At 47.9% G+C, this 13592-nt stretch overlaps 1 protein-coding gene across 1 annotated transcript in view; it reads left to right on the plus strand.

Annotated features, from left to right (window-relative positions):
* Positions 1 to 2163: 2163 nt before the first annotated feature.
* TMTC1 (transmembrane O-mannosyltransferase targeting cadherins 1) overlaps positions 2164 to 13592 on the plus strand; it is a 134615-nt gene continuing 123186 nt past the window's right edge. The window contains exon 1 of the mRNA XM_083572308.1: positions 2164 to 2689. Within this exon, the coding sequence (XP_083428434.1) occupies positions 2361 to 2689 (329 nt within the window). The 5' untranslated portion in view covers positions 2164 to 2360. The remainder of the gene's footprint in view (positions 2690 to 13592) is intronic.

Below are 13592 nucleotides of genomic sequence, written 5' to 3' on the forward strand. Positions count from 1 at the left end.
CAAAATGGGTTTATTTACTTATGGTGTTTCTATCCCTCCTTTCCTTCCAAGGAGCGCAAGGTGCTGTACATGGTTCTCCCCTTCTTCATTTAATTCCCGCAATGACCCTGTGAGGTAGGATAGGCTGAGAGGCAGTGACTGGCCCAAGATCACCCAGTGAGTTTCATGACCAAGCAGGGATTTGAACCCAGGTCTCCCAGGCCCTAGTCACTACACCACACTGGCAAGCCACTTGGCATGCAACTTTTGGAATCGATGTGTTTCAGGACTTTGGACCAACAATGCTTTGGTTCATGTGAGATAACACACTGTGTTTGCATAGAAATGGCATAAGCCCACACGAGATTAACTCAGCTATTATTGCATATCCTATTGGCTATCAGCCATAGATTGTGTTTTGATATAGGTTTATATTCTTGCATTCATACTTTACAGAGCAATATTATGGTTATCTAGACCTCGACTTCATTCATTTATTTGTATTTTGTGCTTTCTCAGGGATTGCGTTCTCCAGATTTGGTTTTCTGGCAGTACATAAGCCCCTTTGGAGCAAGATCATGGTTCTATGGTAAAAGCACATGCTGGACATGTAAAAGCATCAGGATAGCAGCTGATAGGAAAGAGCTTTCTGCCCATGGCCCTGGAGAGCTGCTGCCATCAATCTACACCACCTTCCCATACCTGGTGATGTTTAGAAACTTTGGACTATTATTAGGGGAAGGGTGAAAGCTCAGTGGTAGAGCATCTGCCTTGCCTTGGTCTGCGACATCTCCAGGTTTGACTAGGGAAGTCCCCAGTTGGAAATCCTGCAAAGCTGCTGCCGTTCAGTGTAGGAAAAAACTGGGCTAGATGGACCAATGGTCTGACTCAGTATAAGGCAGCTTCCTATATTTGCCTGTCAGTATGGCTTTGGCAGTCCCTACAAGAGCACAATCCTCAAGTACTCTTGGGCCCCTAAGAGGGGGTTGGGGTCCCTTCCAACTCTATAATTCTATGATTCTCTAAAAAGTCAATGGAGTCTTGTCCATTTTGACTGTAAGCAGAATGAACAGGGAATGAAGCTGAATGTTGGAAGAATCAGGGCAGCCCAAAATTATGGACAGGGCGTAATTTATGGAATTCACCCCCACAAGAAACAGTGAAAAAGAAAGCCATCTTTGGATGGCTTTAAAAGAGGAGGAAATAAATTTATCCATGGCTATTAACCCTGATGGCTATGATCTACCTCAGTCATAGGCAAACTCAGCCCTCCATATGTTTTGGGACTACAACTCCCATGATCCCTAGCTAACAGGACCAGTAGTCATGGATGATGGGAGTTGTAGTCTCAAAACATCTGGAGGGCTGAGTTTGCCTTTGCCTGCTCTCCCGCCACTGTGGGAAGCACTATGCTTCTGAATCCTAGTTGCAGGAGGGGCGAGCGCTCTTGCCCTGGGGTCCTGCTTGCCTCCTTCCCAGAGGCATCTGGTTGGCGGCTGCGAGAAAAGGATGCTGGACCAGTTAGGCGACTGGCCCAACCTAGCAGAACTCTTCAATGTTCTTTTAGAGTGCACTGTCATCCCTTTCATTAGAGGGGGGCGGGGGAAACCAAAAGTCAACAAGAAAAGCTGACATTTGGGAATCAGCATCCTGGAACATCCCATTCATTTCCTTGAGAAAACAATTACTTACAAACTAATGCGGATTTCATTATTATTATTGCTTGCATTGCCCTGTTTGAGCTCAATCACCGGCGAAGGAACGCTTGATGGAAAGAAATTGGGGCGGGGAGCGCGCCGCAAACCCTGGGCTTGAGCGGGAGGGGGTGCATGTGGCTATACAGGGCGCACGGGAGCCAAAGTGCCAGCTTGGCACGGCAACCGTGGGTGCCCGGGGCTGTGGGTGCCCTGCAGCGTGCATGGCCCTGGCGGCGAGATTTGTGGGTGCCCGGCCCCTTGATGGGGAATTTTGCGGGTGCTGCTCGGCCCCCCAGGGAGCCTGCACCTATGCACGGGAGGGAGAGGATTGTTCCCCGCCCCTTCCACCCCCGCAGGAGAACCCAGCTTCTGGGCGGGCGGGGGAGGGAAGCCTCCCCGGCTGGAGGGAGCATGCGTGCTGCGGGGGAGGGACGGAGGGAGGGATGGCGAGGGGAGGCGGCGGCTGTTTATTTGCAGCTGGGCCGGCGGAGCAGCGGCAGAACGCGAGCGGGCAGCCTCCGAAGCAGCAGCAGCGCCGACGCCGCCTGCTCCGGCTCGCGGCTGCTCTCCTCTGGCGCCATGCCGGCGTGGAGGGAAGGCGAGGAGGCGCTGAGCTGGGGATGCCTCGACGCCGCCGACGTCGCTGCCGCTGCGCAGGAAGAAGGCAGCTAGCCCGGCCGCGGGATGGGGGCGGCAGCGGCGGCGGGAGGCGGCGGCCGGAGCAGCAGGGAGTCACGAGCGCCTCTGCGCCAGCCGCAGCCGCCTCCGCGCCGGGCTGCCCGGGCCGGGCGCTGGGGAGCCGGGGCGGGCGCGGCGCTGCTGGCGGCTCTCTGCTACCTGAACTCCCTGCGCGGCGAGTTCGTGCACGACGACGTGTGGGCGATCGTCAACAACCCGGACGCGCGGGCGGCGGCCCCCGTGGCGGCCGCCTTCGGGAACGACTTCTGGGGCAAGGGCATGGCCGAGAACACCAGCCACAAGTCCTACCGCCCGCTCTGCGTCCTCACCTTCAAGTAAGTGGGCGCCGAGCGGGTGCCCTTCTTCCATAAAACCGCGCAGCGCCCAGGAGACAGGAGCCGCGAACCTGGCCTCCCGGGGGATGCAAAAGCACTCTGCACATGCCTAGGGGAGCGGGCGCGCTTCTCGCCAAAACCAGCCCTGTCTACGTCTCAGGAGTTCCATTGCGCCCCAGACTGTGGAAGGCAGTTGGAGAGAAGTGAAAGCGCTCTGCACATGCCTGGGGGAGAGGAAGCTAGTTTTGAAAGTCGGGTGGGGAGTAGTCCTAACTCCGTAGCGGTTGACAGTTTCGCAGGAAAGGATATGGCTGCTTAACTCTTACCTTACATCACAGGGCAGGCAATGCTGAATGGACTTTACCGGGAGCGGGGAAATGAGTCCCTTCCCTGAGGAACTTAGATTTAAAAAATGTTGACAGTGGGTGAGAATATAGGGAGGGAGGGGAGTTGAAGAACACTGATGAATTCTCTCTTCTGTTTTGGGATAGAGCAAAGAGCCACAGGGATGCTGTGCGTGCATGTAGTTTTTTGCTCAGGTGGTAAATGTTCCTGTGCCCATCTTCCCACCTCTGGTTGGACCAGATGACCCTTGGGGTCCTTTCCATCTCTGTGGTTGTCTTGATTCTGTGATTCACCTCCTCAAGTTCTTCTTTCCCCCAGGCTCATTTGAGCACAGTCTTTGCCCCCTGGCGCAGCAGTCATTCCCACGGCTAGTCCTGGCAACTTTCCTAGCTGAATCCTGGGCCATAAAGTCTGCTGGAAAGTTGATTGTGCTCTGCCTTTCCAAGCGTTTCCTGTGGTGCTGGCCAGGGTTTGTATCCAGTGCTAGCCCGACGCAGAGCAGATTCACTGAAAATAATGAATCCAAGTTGGCCCTTTCCAGGAACACAGGTAGGCCTACTCTGAGTAGGATTAGTATTGGAGACATCCCTGTGGCTGGTATTCCTTCTGAGCCAGTTCTTTGCTCCTCTTTGCCTCCACTGGAGCAGGCTTGGTACGTGGTTCAGCCTTTCCCTGTGGGAATAAGATGCTTTCTTGGTTGCTGGGTGAACTTTAGCTATGCAAAGCTACAAATTCCAGCCTTATTCCTGAGCCAAGAAGGGTTTCCTAACTGGCTGCAAATATGCTGATGTTTTTCCTGCTTTTACCCCCAGGCTTTTTTCCTTTGGGGTGGCTCCCCCTCTGGAGTTTAATGCCAGAGGTTTATGCAGCCTTTGTGCTCCTCCCCCCTTTCCACTGATCTATATGGCTGTATGCCTGGGATGAAAAACGTCTCAAGCTAACTGATTTGCCTTTCTTTCGTCTTCTTTCTTCTTGGCCTCTGAGTCTCTTTTCTTCAGCTTTAGTACCTCCCTGTGGTTGACGCTTGGTCTGTAAGGAACATAGGAAGCTGCCCTTATACCATGTGAGATCATTGGTCCATCTAGCTCAATACTGTCTACACTGACTGGCAGCACTTCCCAGTTCTACCTGGAGATCCCAGGGATTGAACTTGCATGCAAAGCAAATGTTCTGCCACTGAGCCACAGTCAAAAGGTGGGATGTTAACTGGAATCTGACATAAGCTAGATCAGACTGTTTTTCCATATTTATTAATGTAAAAAACAACAACATTTAGATGCATAAACTACAACAAATGGCCTATACATATTTGAATACATAAGTGAATAATTCATCAGTGCAAGTCACACATAGGATTATTAGCACTCTTTTAACTTCCATTTTTGCCTGCTGCCTCCATCCTTGACTGCACTTGCAAATTATTTTGGTGAGCGGTAAGTTTAGACTCTAGGTAGCATTTGAGAGACAGAAAACTGCCTTATACCAGGCTAGGTCTGCGTATTGGTCTAGCCCCGTATTGTCTACTTTGGCTGGCAGTGACTCTCTAGGGTAGGGCAGCCCAACTTTTCATACCAAGAAGGCTGCACGAATGCTTTGACACGGAACCTGTAGGCTGCACACTGCCTTGTTGCACGTTGGGTGGGGTGGAGGGGAGCGAGGCCAAAATTTGACACACGTCCCAGCCCTCCCACCTCCATCCCAAAGCTGTGAAAGCCCTAACTGGGCCTTGGGAAGGAGACAGGGCAACTCTAGGACCCTGTCAGAACCCTCACGCCTCCTTCTAAAAGCCCAGTGCCTCACTTACCCAACTTTGGGAAGGCAGTGTAAGGGCTGAAGGGGTGTCAGATGTTGCTGAGGGCTACCAAAAAAGGCCTCAAGGGCCTGCTCTAGGGTCAAAGGCAGAGGTTTACCTGTTACTTTTTAAAAACTGATGCTGAGGATTCATTCCACCTGCACCGGGAGCTCTAGTGTCCTTACAGCAGGAAGGGAGGACCTCCCACTCCCCAGATGTCGTTGGATGCCAACTCCCATCAGACTCATTCAGCCTGGCCAATGGTATCGTTGTAGCCTGCTGTGGACTTGGCTGGGGTCATGCCTTGTTTGCTGGATCACTCTTTTTGTTTGACGCTTTGGGTCTCTGAGCCAGTGTGGTGTAGTGGTTAAGAGCGGTAGTCTCGCAATCTGGGGAACCGGGTTCACGTCTCCGTTCCTCCACATGCAGCTGCTGGGTGACCTTGGGCCAGTCACACTTCTCTGAAGTCTCTCAGCCCCACTCACCTCACAGAGTGTTTGTTGTGGGGGAGGAAGGGAAAAGGAGAATGTTAGCCGCTTTGAGACTCCTGAAGGGGAGTGAAAGGCGGGATATCAAATCCAAACTCTTCTTCTTCACCTGGCTATGTAGCCTAGTTTGGGAGGGACAATGGGAAAGAGACACCAGCTCTGTAGGACAGCATTGGGTTTGCATGCTGAAGCTTCTGGATTTATGCCTTGCTACCTCCAGCTTGACTTGTTATACGGCAGCTTCCTCTTCGTGGACACAATTGGCACTTGATTTGGATTCCTGCATAGGAACTTGCCTTATACTGAGTTGTACCACTGGTCCACTGACTGGCAATGGTTCTCCAGAGCTTCAGACAAGAGACCTTCCTAGCCTCACATGGAGAAGCTGAGGATTGATCCTGGGACCTTCTGCAGGCAAAGCAGGTGCTCTGGAGCTGCAGCCCTTCCCCTTCTTAGCTGCTGAGTGTGCTGCATGGGCCATGAGGCATATGGGGAGAAGGAGGGGCTTCAGCATCTGGCTTCCCACCCTGGAAGTGTTAACTTCATTGTATGTCATTCTGGGGGAGAGTTGTGCTCTGGAAGGGTGGCTTATTAAATTTTAAAATTTAATAAAGCCTGCTTTGGGTTGGTTATTGAGGTGGGTGTCCCAGGGCTGGTTTTTCTTTTCCATTGGAATTCTGTCTTGCTGTTTACGTAAGTTGCTCAGAAATGCGTTCTGGGCTTTCTGCATCCTGCATTCCTCATTGCCCTAGGGAGAGTGACACAGCTGCATCACTTAAGGTAATGGTTGATACAGTGGGTGACAGCATCACATGGCGTCTTCCAACTGCTCAGTGGTTCAGTGCTGCGGCAATAGCTCTGCTTTGCTGTCTCCTTGATGCTTGTCAGAAGACCTGCTTCACTCCTGGGAGCACAAGATGGGTGCTTGCATGCTATTAGAAAGTCTTGGCAGGGTGCAAGTTAATTGGTAGAACCTACTGGATTATGGATGAAGGAGACGTGAATGGTCTTTCCCCCCTGGCAACCAGCACAGCCTTGTGACTCTATCCCTGTGGTTCTCCAGATGTTGGTGGGCCACAAGTCCCATCATCACTGATGATTTGCCATGCTGGTTGAGGCTGATTGGAGAGTGCCACAGGCTCCCCATCCCTGATCTACAACCAAGTTTAGCCTGTGCTCCTTTTCTCTTTCTCTCACTGGATGTGTGCTCACCTGGTCTGTCTCCCATGCAGTTCCCCTTTCCAGATACATAGTTTGCCTTTTAGAAGAGAGAATATCAGGGATAGCTGATATCTAGGTATAGCTCAGTTGGTAGAGAATGAGAATCGATTTCAGGGTTGTGGGTTCCGGTCCCATGTTGGACAAATGATTGCAGGGGTTGGACTAGATGGCTCTTGGTGTCCCTTCCAACTCTACAGTTCTATGATCAGATGTCCCATACTTTCTCTTTTTTCATGTTGCTTGGGCCCAGGTTACTCAAAGGATCCTAAACTTGCTTGAATCTTGAGATTGTCATCAGAAGCCCTTTTATCTAGTGACGTTAGATGAGTGGTTAGTAGGGAGAGGGCCTTTTATGTGGTGGCACCCCACTTCTAGAACGCCTTCCCCAGTGAGGCTTACCTGCCCTTCTCTGCACCAGGTGAATGCCTTTTCATCGCAGTGGGTACATCTATCCCACCTTACTAAGATTTCTGCTGGTTTTAAATTGTTTTGGCTGCGTGATTATGCTGCTTTTAGATGGGTTTTGCGGCTGAGATTTATTTCATAGCAGGTCTAAGTATTTTTGTTGTCGATTGGATTGCCTTTTCCATTTTTAATGTCTCTATAAACACCCTAGAAATCTTAGCTATGTGGGTGGTATACAAATGTAGTAAATAAATATGGGTGGCATAGAACTGTGGTAAGTAAATAAATGCGACTCCCTTTTCTATTGCTTGGCTCATCTGCTTGCTTTGTGATTCAGAAATGGTTGATACAGGAGTCTTCAGCAATCTGTGTCTATGGATCGAGTGCTTAGTGCTCTCTCTCGTATTCATTGTATTTGTGATGAGTTGTGCTTGGCTGTATGGGGCCCCTACAAAGTTCTCCAGCCAGATGTTGTTGGATTGTAACTCCCATCATCCTTGACCATTGGCTGTGCTGTCTGGGACTGAGCCCAAAACACCTGGAAGGCACAAGGTTGGGCAAAGCTTCTCTATGATTGCTCACTGTGTTTTGCCTTTGATATACTGGTGATTATTTGCTGCTATGCTTTGAATTGGCGCTTGTGCAGTCTGGGGCTGCGCCATCATCTGCTCCAGAAATGGGTGTGGCCTTTTATGAAAAACAAGGGTCTAGTTGTGATCCGCCTCTCCAACCTGTCGAGTTGCAGTTTGTTCCTACAGTTGTAGTGGTAGGGAACATGTGATCTGTGAGTGAACCTTGACCCTTCTTGGATCCTCAGTGTTTTTCCATAGGCTATTCTTGTTCTTGGTCTATCTCATATTGAGTAGTTTTGTCATGCTGTTGGCTTGGGTGCAATTGTGGAGCGTCTGCGCCAAACATTGGCAATGGGTGCCTTCCAGATGTTCTGGACAACAGCTCCCACCAGCCTCAGACAGTATGATGAATGGTCAATAATTATGGGAATTGTAGTCAGGAACATATTGAGGGCACCAGGTTCCGTTCTCCAGCTCTATGCTATTGTTCCCATAGTACTGGGTTTGGAGTATGGTGTTTTAGGCTAATACATGTTCTCTGGGAGCACAGTGTTGGCTGATGCAGTGAGTGGGTCCCTCACCCCTCCAATGCCAGATCGCTACCCATATGCATTGCACTGCATGACTGCTAGATGCGGCTGTGCAATCTGCCAGAGGTGTGCTGGTGCAAGGCAGTGGGATGCCGTGTACTGCAGGGGCACTTAGATGTAAGCAGCATGTGATCATGGAGCGCCTAACTCTTTTCTGCAACCTGATACCCTCCCTCCTGGTGTTGTGGACTACAACTCCCATTGGCCCTCATGCTGGCTGGGGCTGATGGGAGTTGTAGTCGAAAACACCTGGGGTGTCACCAGGTTGGAGAAAACCTGCCCAGCTTCTGCCTTGGTTTGGTTGGCATCTTGGATTTGATGGAAGTCAGTAGCAGGGACTTTCCAGTAGTTGGCAGCCGTTCCAAGGATACACTGAGGAGCAGAGGGAGATAACTGAGTGAGAGCGAAGAGGGAACTGGGACTTTCTGTTGCTGCTTCCTTGGTTCTTTCTGTGTTTAGGGAATTGTCTGATTATTTGGGTTGCAGTACACAGTGCAAGGAGAAATATAAATAATCCCCTTGCACTATGTAGCTGGTTTCTCTCTCTCTTTTTAAAAAATGTACCAGATTGATTCTCTATTTCTGGCATCCCTCCAGACCTCTTAATCCTGCCAAAAATGTGTTAGGATTTTTTTTTAAGTACATGGTGTACTTCTTTTTGTTCCTGTGACCGTCTTCCTTTTTTTATCTTTGAGAAAGCCCCTGTACTGTCAGAGGAACACCTCTGTAGTTCTGGTTAGCAGCATGATGCAGCATTTGCACAAAGTTCCTTGTCTGCAATCAATAAAATAAAAGAAGCACACAAATGCCACAGTAGCATTGTAAATGAATTGGGGCAAAGTTGGGGGAGCTTGCCTTATCTCTGGAAGGATTTGGTTGACCTTCTATCATTTACAGTGGTACCTCGGGTTAAGAACTTAATTCGTTCTGGTGGTCCGTTCTTAACCTGAAATTGTTCCTGACCTAAGGTACCAGTTTAGCTAATGGGGCCTCCTGCCGCCGCCGCACCGCTGCTGCGTGATTTCTGTTCTCATCCTGAAGCAAAGTTCTTAACCTGAGGTACTATTTCTGGGTTAGTGGAGTCTGTAACCTGAAGCGTCTGTAACCCGAGGTACCACTGTACACATTCATCATCTCTTTCAGTGGTTGATGATAGTCTGTTTCAATGAGCCCTTTAAAAAAAGAAGATTGGTTTTTATACATAACAGATACATTACATAACAACTCCCCCATCTCCATAATAGGTATCAAATTTTACATTGACATAAAAGATTATTACTAAGTCATACAAATTATACAAATGTCCAGCATATAAAGTTCTGGAGACAGCATAAAAGTTTTTTGTTTGTTTGTATGTTTTAAATCTATTACAGATAAATCATTTCGGGGGGCAGGAATAGTTCAAGCTGTGCTGTTCAGAATAGCTGTATCTGCAAAGATGCTTTGGGTAATTTATCTTTAAGACCAGTTTCATTTGTGTATTACAAAAATGGCAACAGTATTATGTGTATTTGGCCCTTTCTGAACATTTCAGGCCTGGGAGGGATCATGGAAGAAAGAATGGCTTTCTTGAGATGAGTCACGGTGTGATGAAAGCTTTTGGGGTGTTTATATGTCTCCCTATTAATCATTGGTTCACACACACTATGCACACACTATTCAAAGCAATTCCCCGTCACTTTCCTAACCGCAAAGACTCAGTTTCTTTTAAAAAGTGGATTTGTTGTGCTAGGGTGGGTAGCAGAGCACTTTAATCCCTTTTAATTGCTCAAAACTAAATGTCTTGGTATGAGTTTGAATCCCTCTGGCAAAGCACTGGCAGTTTGGAAGCGCCTGCAATCAGCCTGTTTATAGTCTTAATCCATTTTGGGTTGCTTCCTCCTGTATCCTCCCACTTGGAGCCTCTGCTTTTGCATTGGCAGGCCGTCCAGAGAAGCATCTTTACCAGGCTGCACATTATCCATCATTTTGCACCTTTTCTCCATAAAAGCAGACTTTGCCAACTGGTTGAGAAAAGAATCAACAATCTGGGACATGGGAACTAGACATTAGTTACATCCGTTGAATATCCAAGAGAAGCAGCTGCATATGGTTTCGAGTAATAAGCTTTGAACTGTGCATTAATATAATTGGGATAATGTGTAATTTGCCCATTAGGCGGCTTAATAGATGGGATTATTTTTTTCCTGTTTTTTTAAACTTGTTTCTACAAGCAAAGCAGCACCTCGCCTTTCCTACCCGTTCTCAGTACTGTTGACAAATGTAGTGTAGATAGAATTTGGTTTTGTAAGATTGCAAAACACGTCTCTCTCGTTTTTTACTTCACCTCCAAACACTCTTTTTGAAACTGAGATGTATTAGAACAGGAATGGAAAACCTGTTCACCGCCCCCCATCATCCCTGACCACTGGCCATGCAGTGAAATCCCACAACATCTAGAGGACCATAGGTTCCCCATCTCTGCATTAGACAGTTCATTTTAAGGGATCTAGCAAAAGGCAGAAATCTCTTACAGTGAGGGTCTTTAATCTTACTTTTTTGTCTAGTTAGGTGTTTAACCATATATTTGGAGCCTTGAAAGAGGACATTGAATAATAGAATTGTAGAGTTGGAAGGGACCATGAGAGTCATCTAGTCCAACCCCCCTGCAATGTGGGTATCTTTTGCACAGTGTGGGGGTCAAACCCATGACTCTGAGATGAAAAGTCTCATGCTCTACCAACTGAGCTATCCCAGATGGACATGTGGTTATGGAGGATGGAAAACAGGGGGGTGTATTTCAATTTCTATAGCAAAGTGCCTGTATCAGCCTAGAAACTCTGAGATTTTGCCTCCAAATACTGGATACAGTTCAAAAGCACGTCAATGTGCAAGTAGATAAATAGGTACCGCTCCAGCGGGAAGGTAAACGGTGTTTCCGTGCGCTGCTCTGGTTCGCCAGAAGCGGCTTTGTCATGCTGGCCACATGACCCGGAAGCTGTACGCCGGCTCCCTCGGCCAATAAAGCGAGATGAGCGCCGCAACCCCAGAGTCGGTCACAACTGGACCTAATGGTCAGGGGTCCCTTTACCTTTTTACTGGATGCTTGAAACAAACATTCCCCCCCCCCCATTCCAAACAAACAAACAAACCCCACACAGAACCTGGATGAGAGATAGACATCCGTACTTCCCAAGAATATTCCCTGTAGCAGAGGGAAATGTGCAGATGTTAGTCTTGTGCGTATGGTTTTTGTGTGTGTGGCAATTTGCATTGTAAGGAGTTGCTGGTTGACTCTGTGGAGGCCCAACACTACATTACAATTGCGGGGGCTTCTGCATTAGAGTGAATGGGGCATTGGCTCACCATTCATAACCTACCCACTACCAGGGCACATCTGGCTTCTTCCTTCCAACTAGTCCAGAGGGTAGCTCTGCCTGTCAGCTTTCTCCTCCTTTAGTCTCAGGGTTGCTCTTGAAGAAGCAAAGGCACATAAGCAAGCTGCGGTTAATGGACATTTGGAACACCCTCCCTGGGGAAGCTAGACTGGCTTTCTCCTTGTCCTTCTGCCAACAGGTGAAGACTTTTTTGTTCCAACAGGCTTTTGGGAAATGACTGCTTTTAACGAAAGGGCTGGTGCCGTGCTGTTTTTATTTGGATGGTTTTAATAGATAGATAGATAGTTTTACCTCTGACGACGTTTAATTGTTTTTAATGATTTTTTCCCTTTGTTTTTATCCGTTTTCATTTTTATGTGTAAGCCGCTTTGAGCCCCATTAGGGGAAAAGATGGGGTATAAATATTTGGGGTGCATTGGCCCTGTCTCCTGGGCACCATGAAGCTGTCCCTTTATCCGGTACAGATTCTCAAGCATAACGATAGGAGTGCCATACTCCCCCCCCCAAATACCAGATGTTCTAGGGAACTTTATTGTTATTTCAGAGTTTTTAATTAAGGACTGCAGGTGCGCAGCCATAAATTAACTGTGTGTGTGTGTTTGCATGTGCGCGCGCGCACATTGCATATTATATTGTAATGATTCCTGTTTTCAGTAGAGACAAGTAGCACAAATGAAATTCTTGCAGCAAAATGCCACTGCTGTTTAAGGTAAGTGCTACAATGCTGTGGAGTAAAAAGTCCGTCATTGTCAATGATCCATATACTGGCAATTACCTGCTGAGCAGGATTAGGTGACTTCTGCCTCTTCCTGCATCTTTACTGATGTTGGCGTTGTGTATCTAACCAGGGATGAAATCCTACTATACAGTTCTGCATAGCAGAAAATAACCTTCCCAACAGGTGCGATCGGAAAATGGTTTTGGAATTGATAGGTGAACCCAGTGGCTATACCCCTCTTATATTGCAGTGACTCCCAGGGTGGATTCTCATTCTTAGCAGGCATGTGAAATGTTGCCATACTAGGACACGGTGGACTGTAGACTCCCACCACTTGATCAGAAGACCAGCATTATTACCGTTCTGAGAAGCCGTAGCAGCGTGGGGATAACACTATACTTATATTATTAATTAATTAGTGAATATATCCTTTACAGTGGAACCTTGTGTTACGTACCGTCCTCCTTGAGAACGCTGCGGGTTACGAGCTCTGCTAATCTGGAAGTAGATGCCCTTTGTTGCGAACTTTGCCCTGGGATGCGAGTGGAAGTCGCGCGCCGGCAGCAGTGGGGGGCGCCATTAGTGAAAGCGCGCCTCATGTTACGAGTGGTTTTGGGTTACAAACAGACCTCTGGAACGGATTAAGTTTGTAACCGGAGGTACCACTGTAATGCCAGAATAGGTTTCTAAGTGGTTTAAAGGTATAAAAACATTTGAAATATTATCTGCTATAATTAAAACATGCAGTTTTTAAATTGGATCTGTGACCATGTAATAAAAAATATTGTTATTGCAAAATATACAAGACAATAATCTCATTTAAAGAACACAGTGATTAAAGTGGGGGACTCGTGTTGAGAGATCAAGTGAACATCCCTGGAATGCCAGTAACAGATGGAGCCTCTTGTATCTCAGCAGGGAGTGCCACTTGCGGAAAGGTCCACCTCTATAACACCAAGTCTATGCTTGGATACCATTGGACGCCACCTTGAATCAAGATGGCGGACTGAACCTCTCAAAACAGCACTGATATTAACCACTGGTTTCAAAATTGCACTGATTTTCTGGTTTCTTAGAATTCCTGATACATTCTGTGTACAAGGCTGTTAGTAATCACGTTATTGGAATTGCCTAACCTCAGCCTACCTCATGGATATATTTTAATTGATAGACCAATGCCTTTTTGGAGCAGGGCAGACATGACTCATCTTCTCTGTTAATCATGGTTAACGGTAGGAAGCCAGCCCTTGAACACGTCGTCCTGCATTGCAAAACCCCTTTCCTGATGAAAATCCCATCACTGCTCCTGAGAGCAGGTACCATCCTTGGGTCTTTCCAGAGCTGGCTGGAGATTTTTTTTTATTTTTCCAGCACTTTAAACCTCTGCTGGCTCTC

Source organism: Podarcis filfolensis (genome assembly GCF_964270895.1).
Source record: "Podarcis filfolensis genome assembly, chromosome: 10".
Classification (NCBI taxonomy): Eukaryota; Metazoa; Chordata; class Lepidosauria; order Squamata; family Lacertidae; genus Podarcis; species Podarcis filfolensis.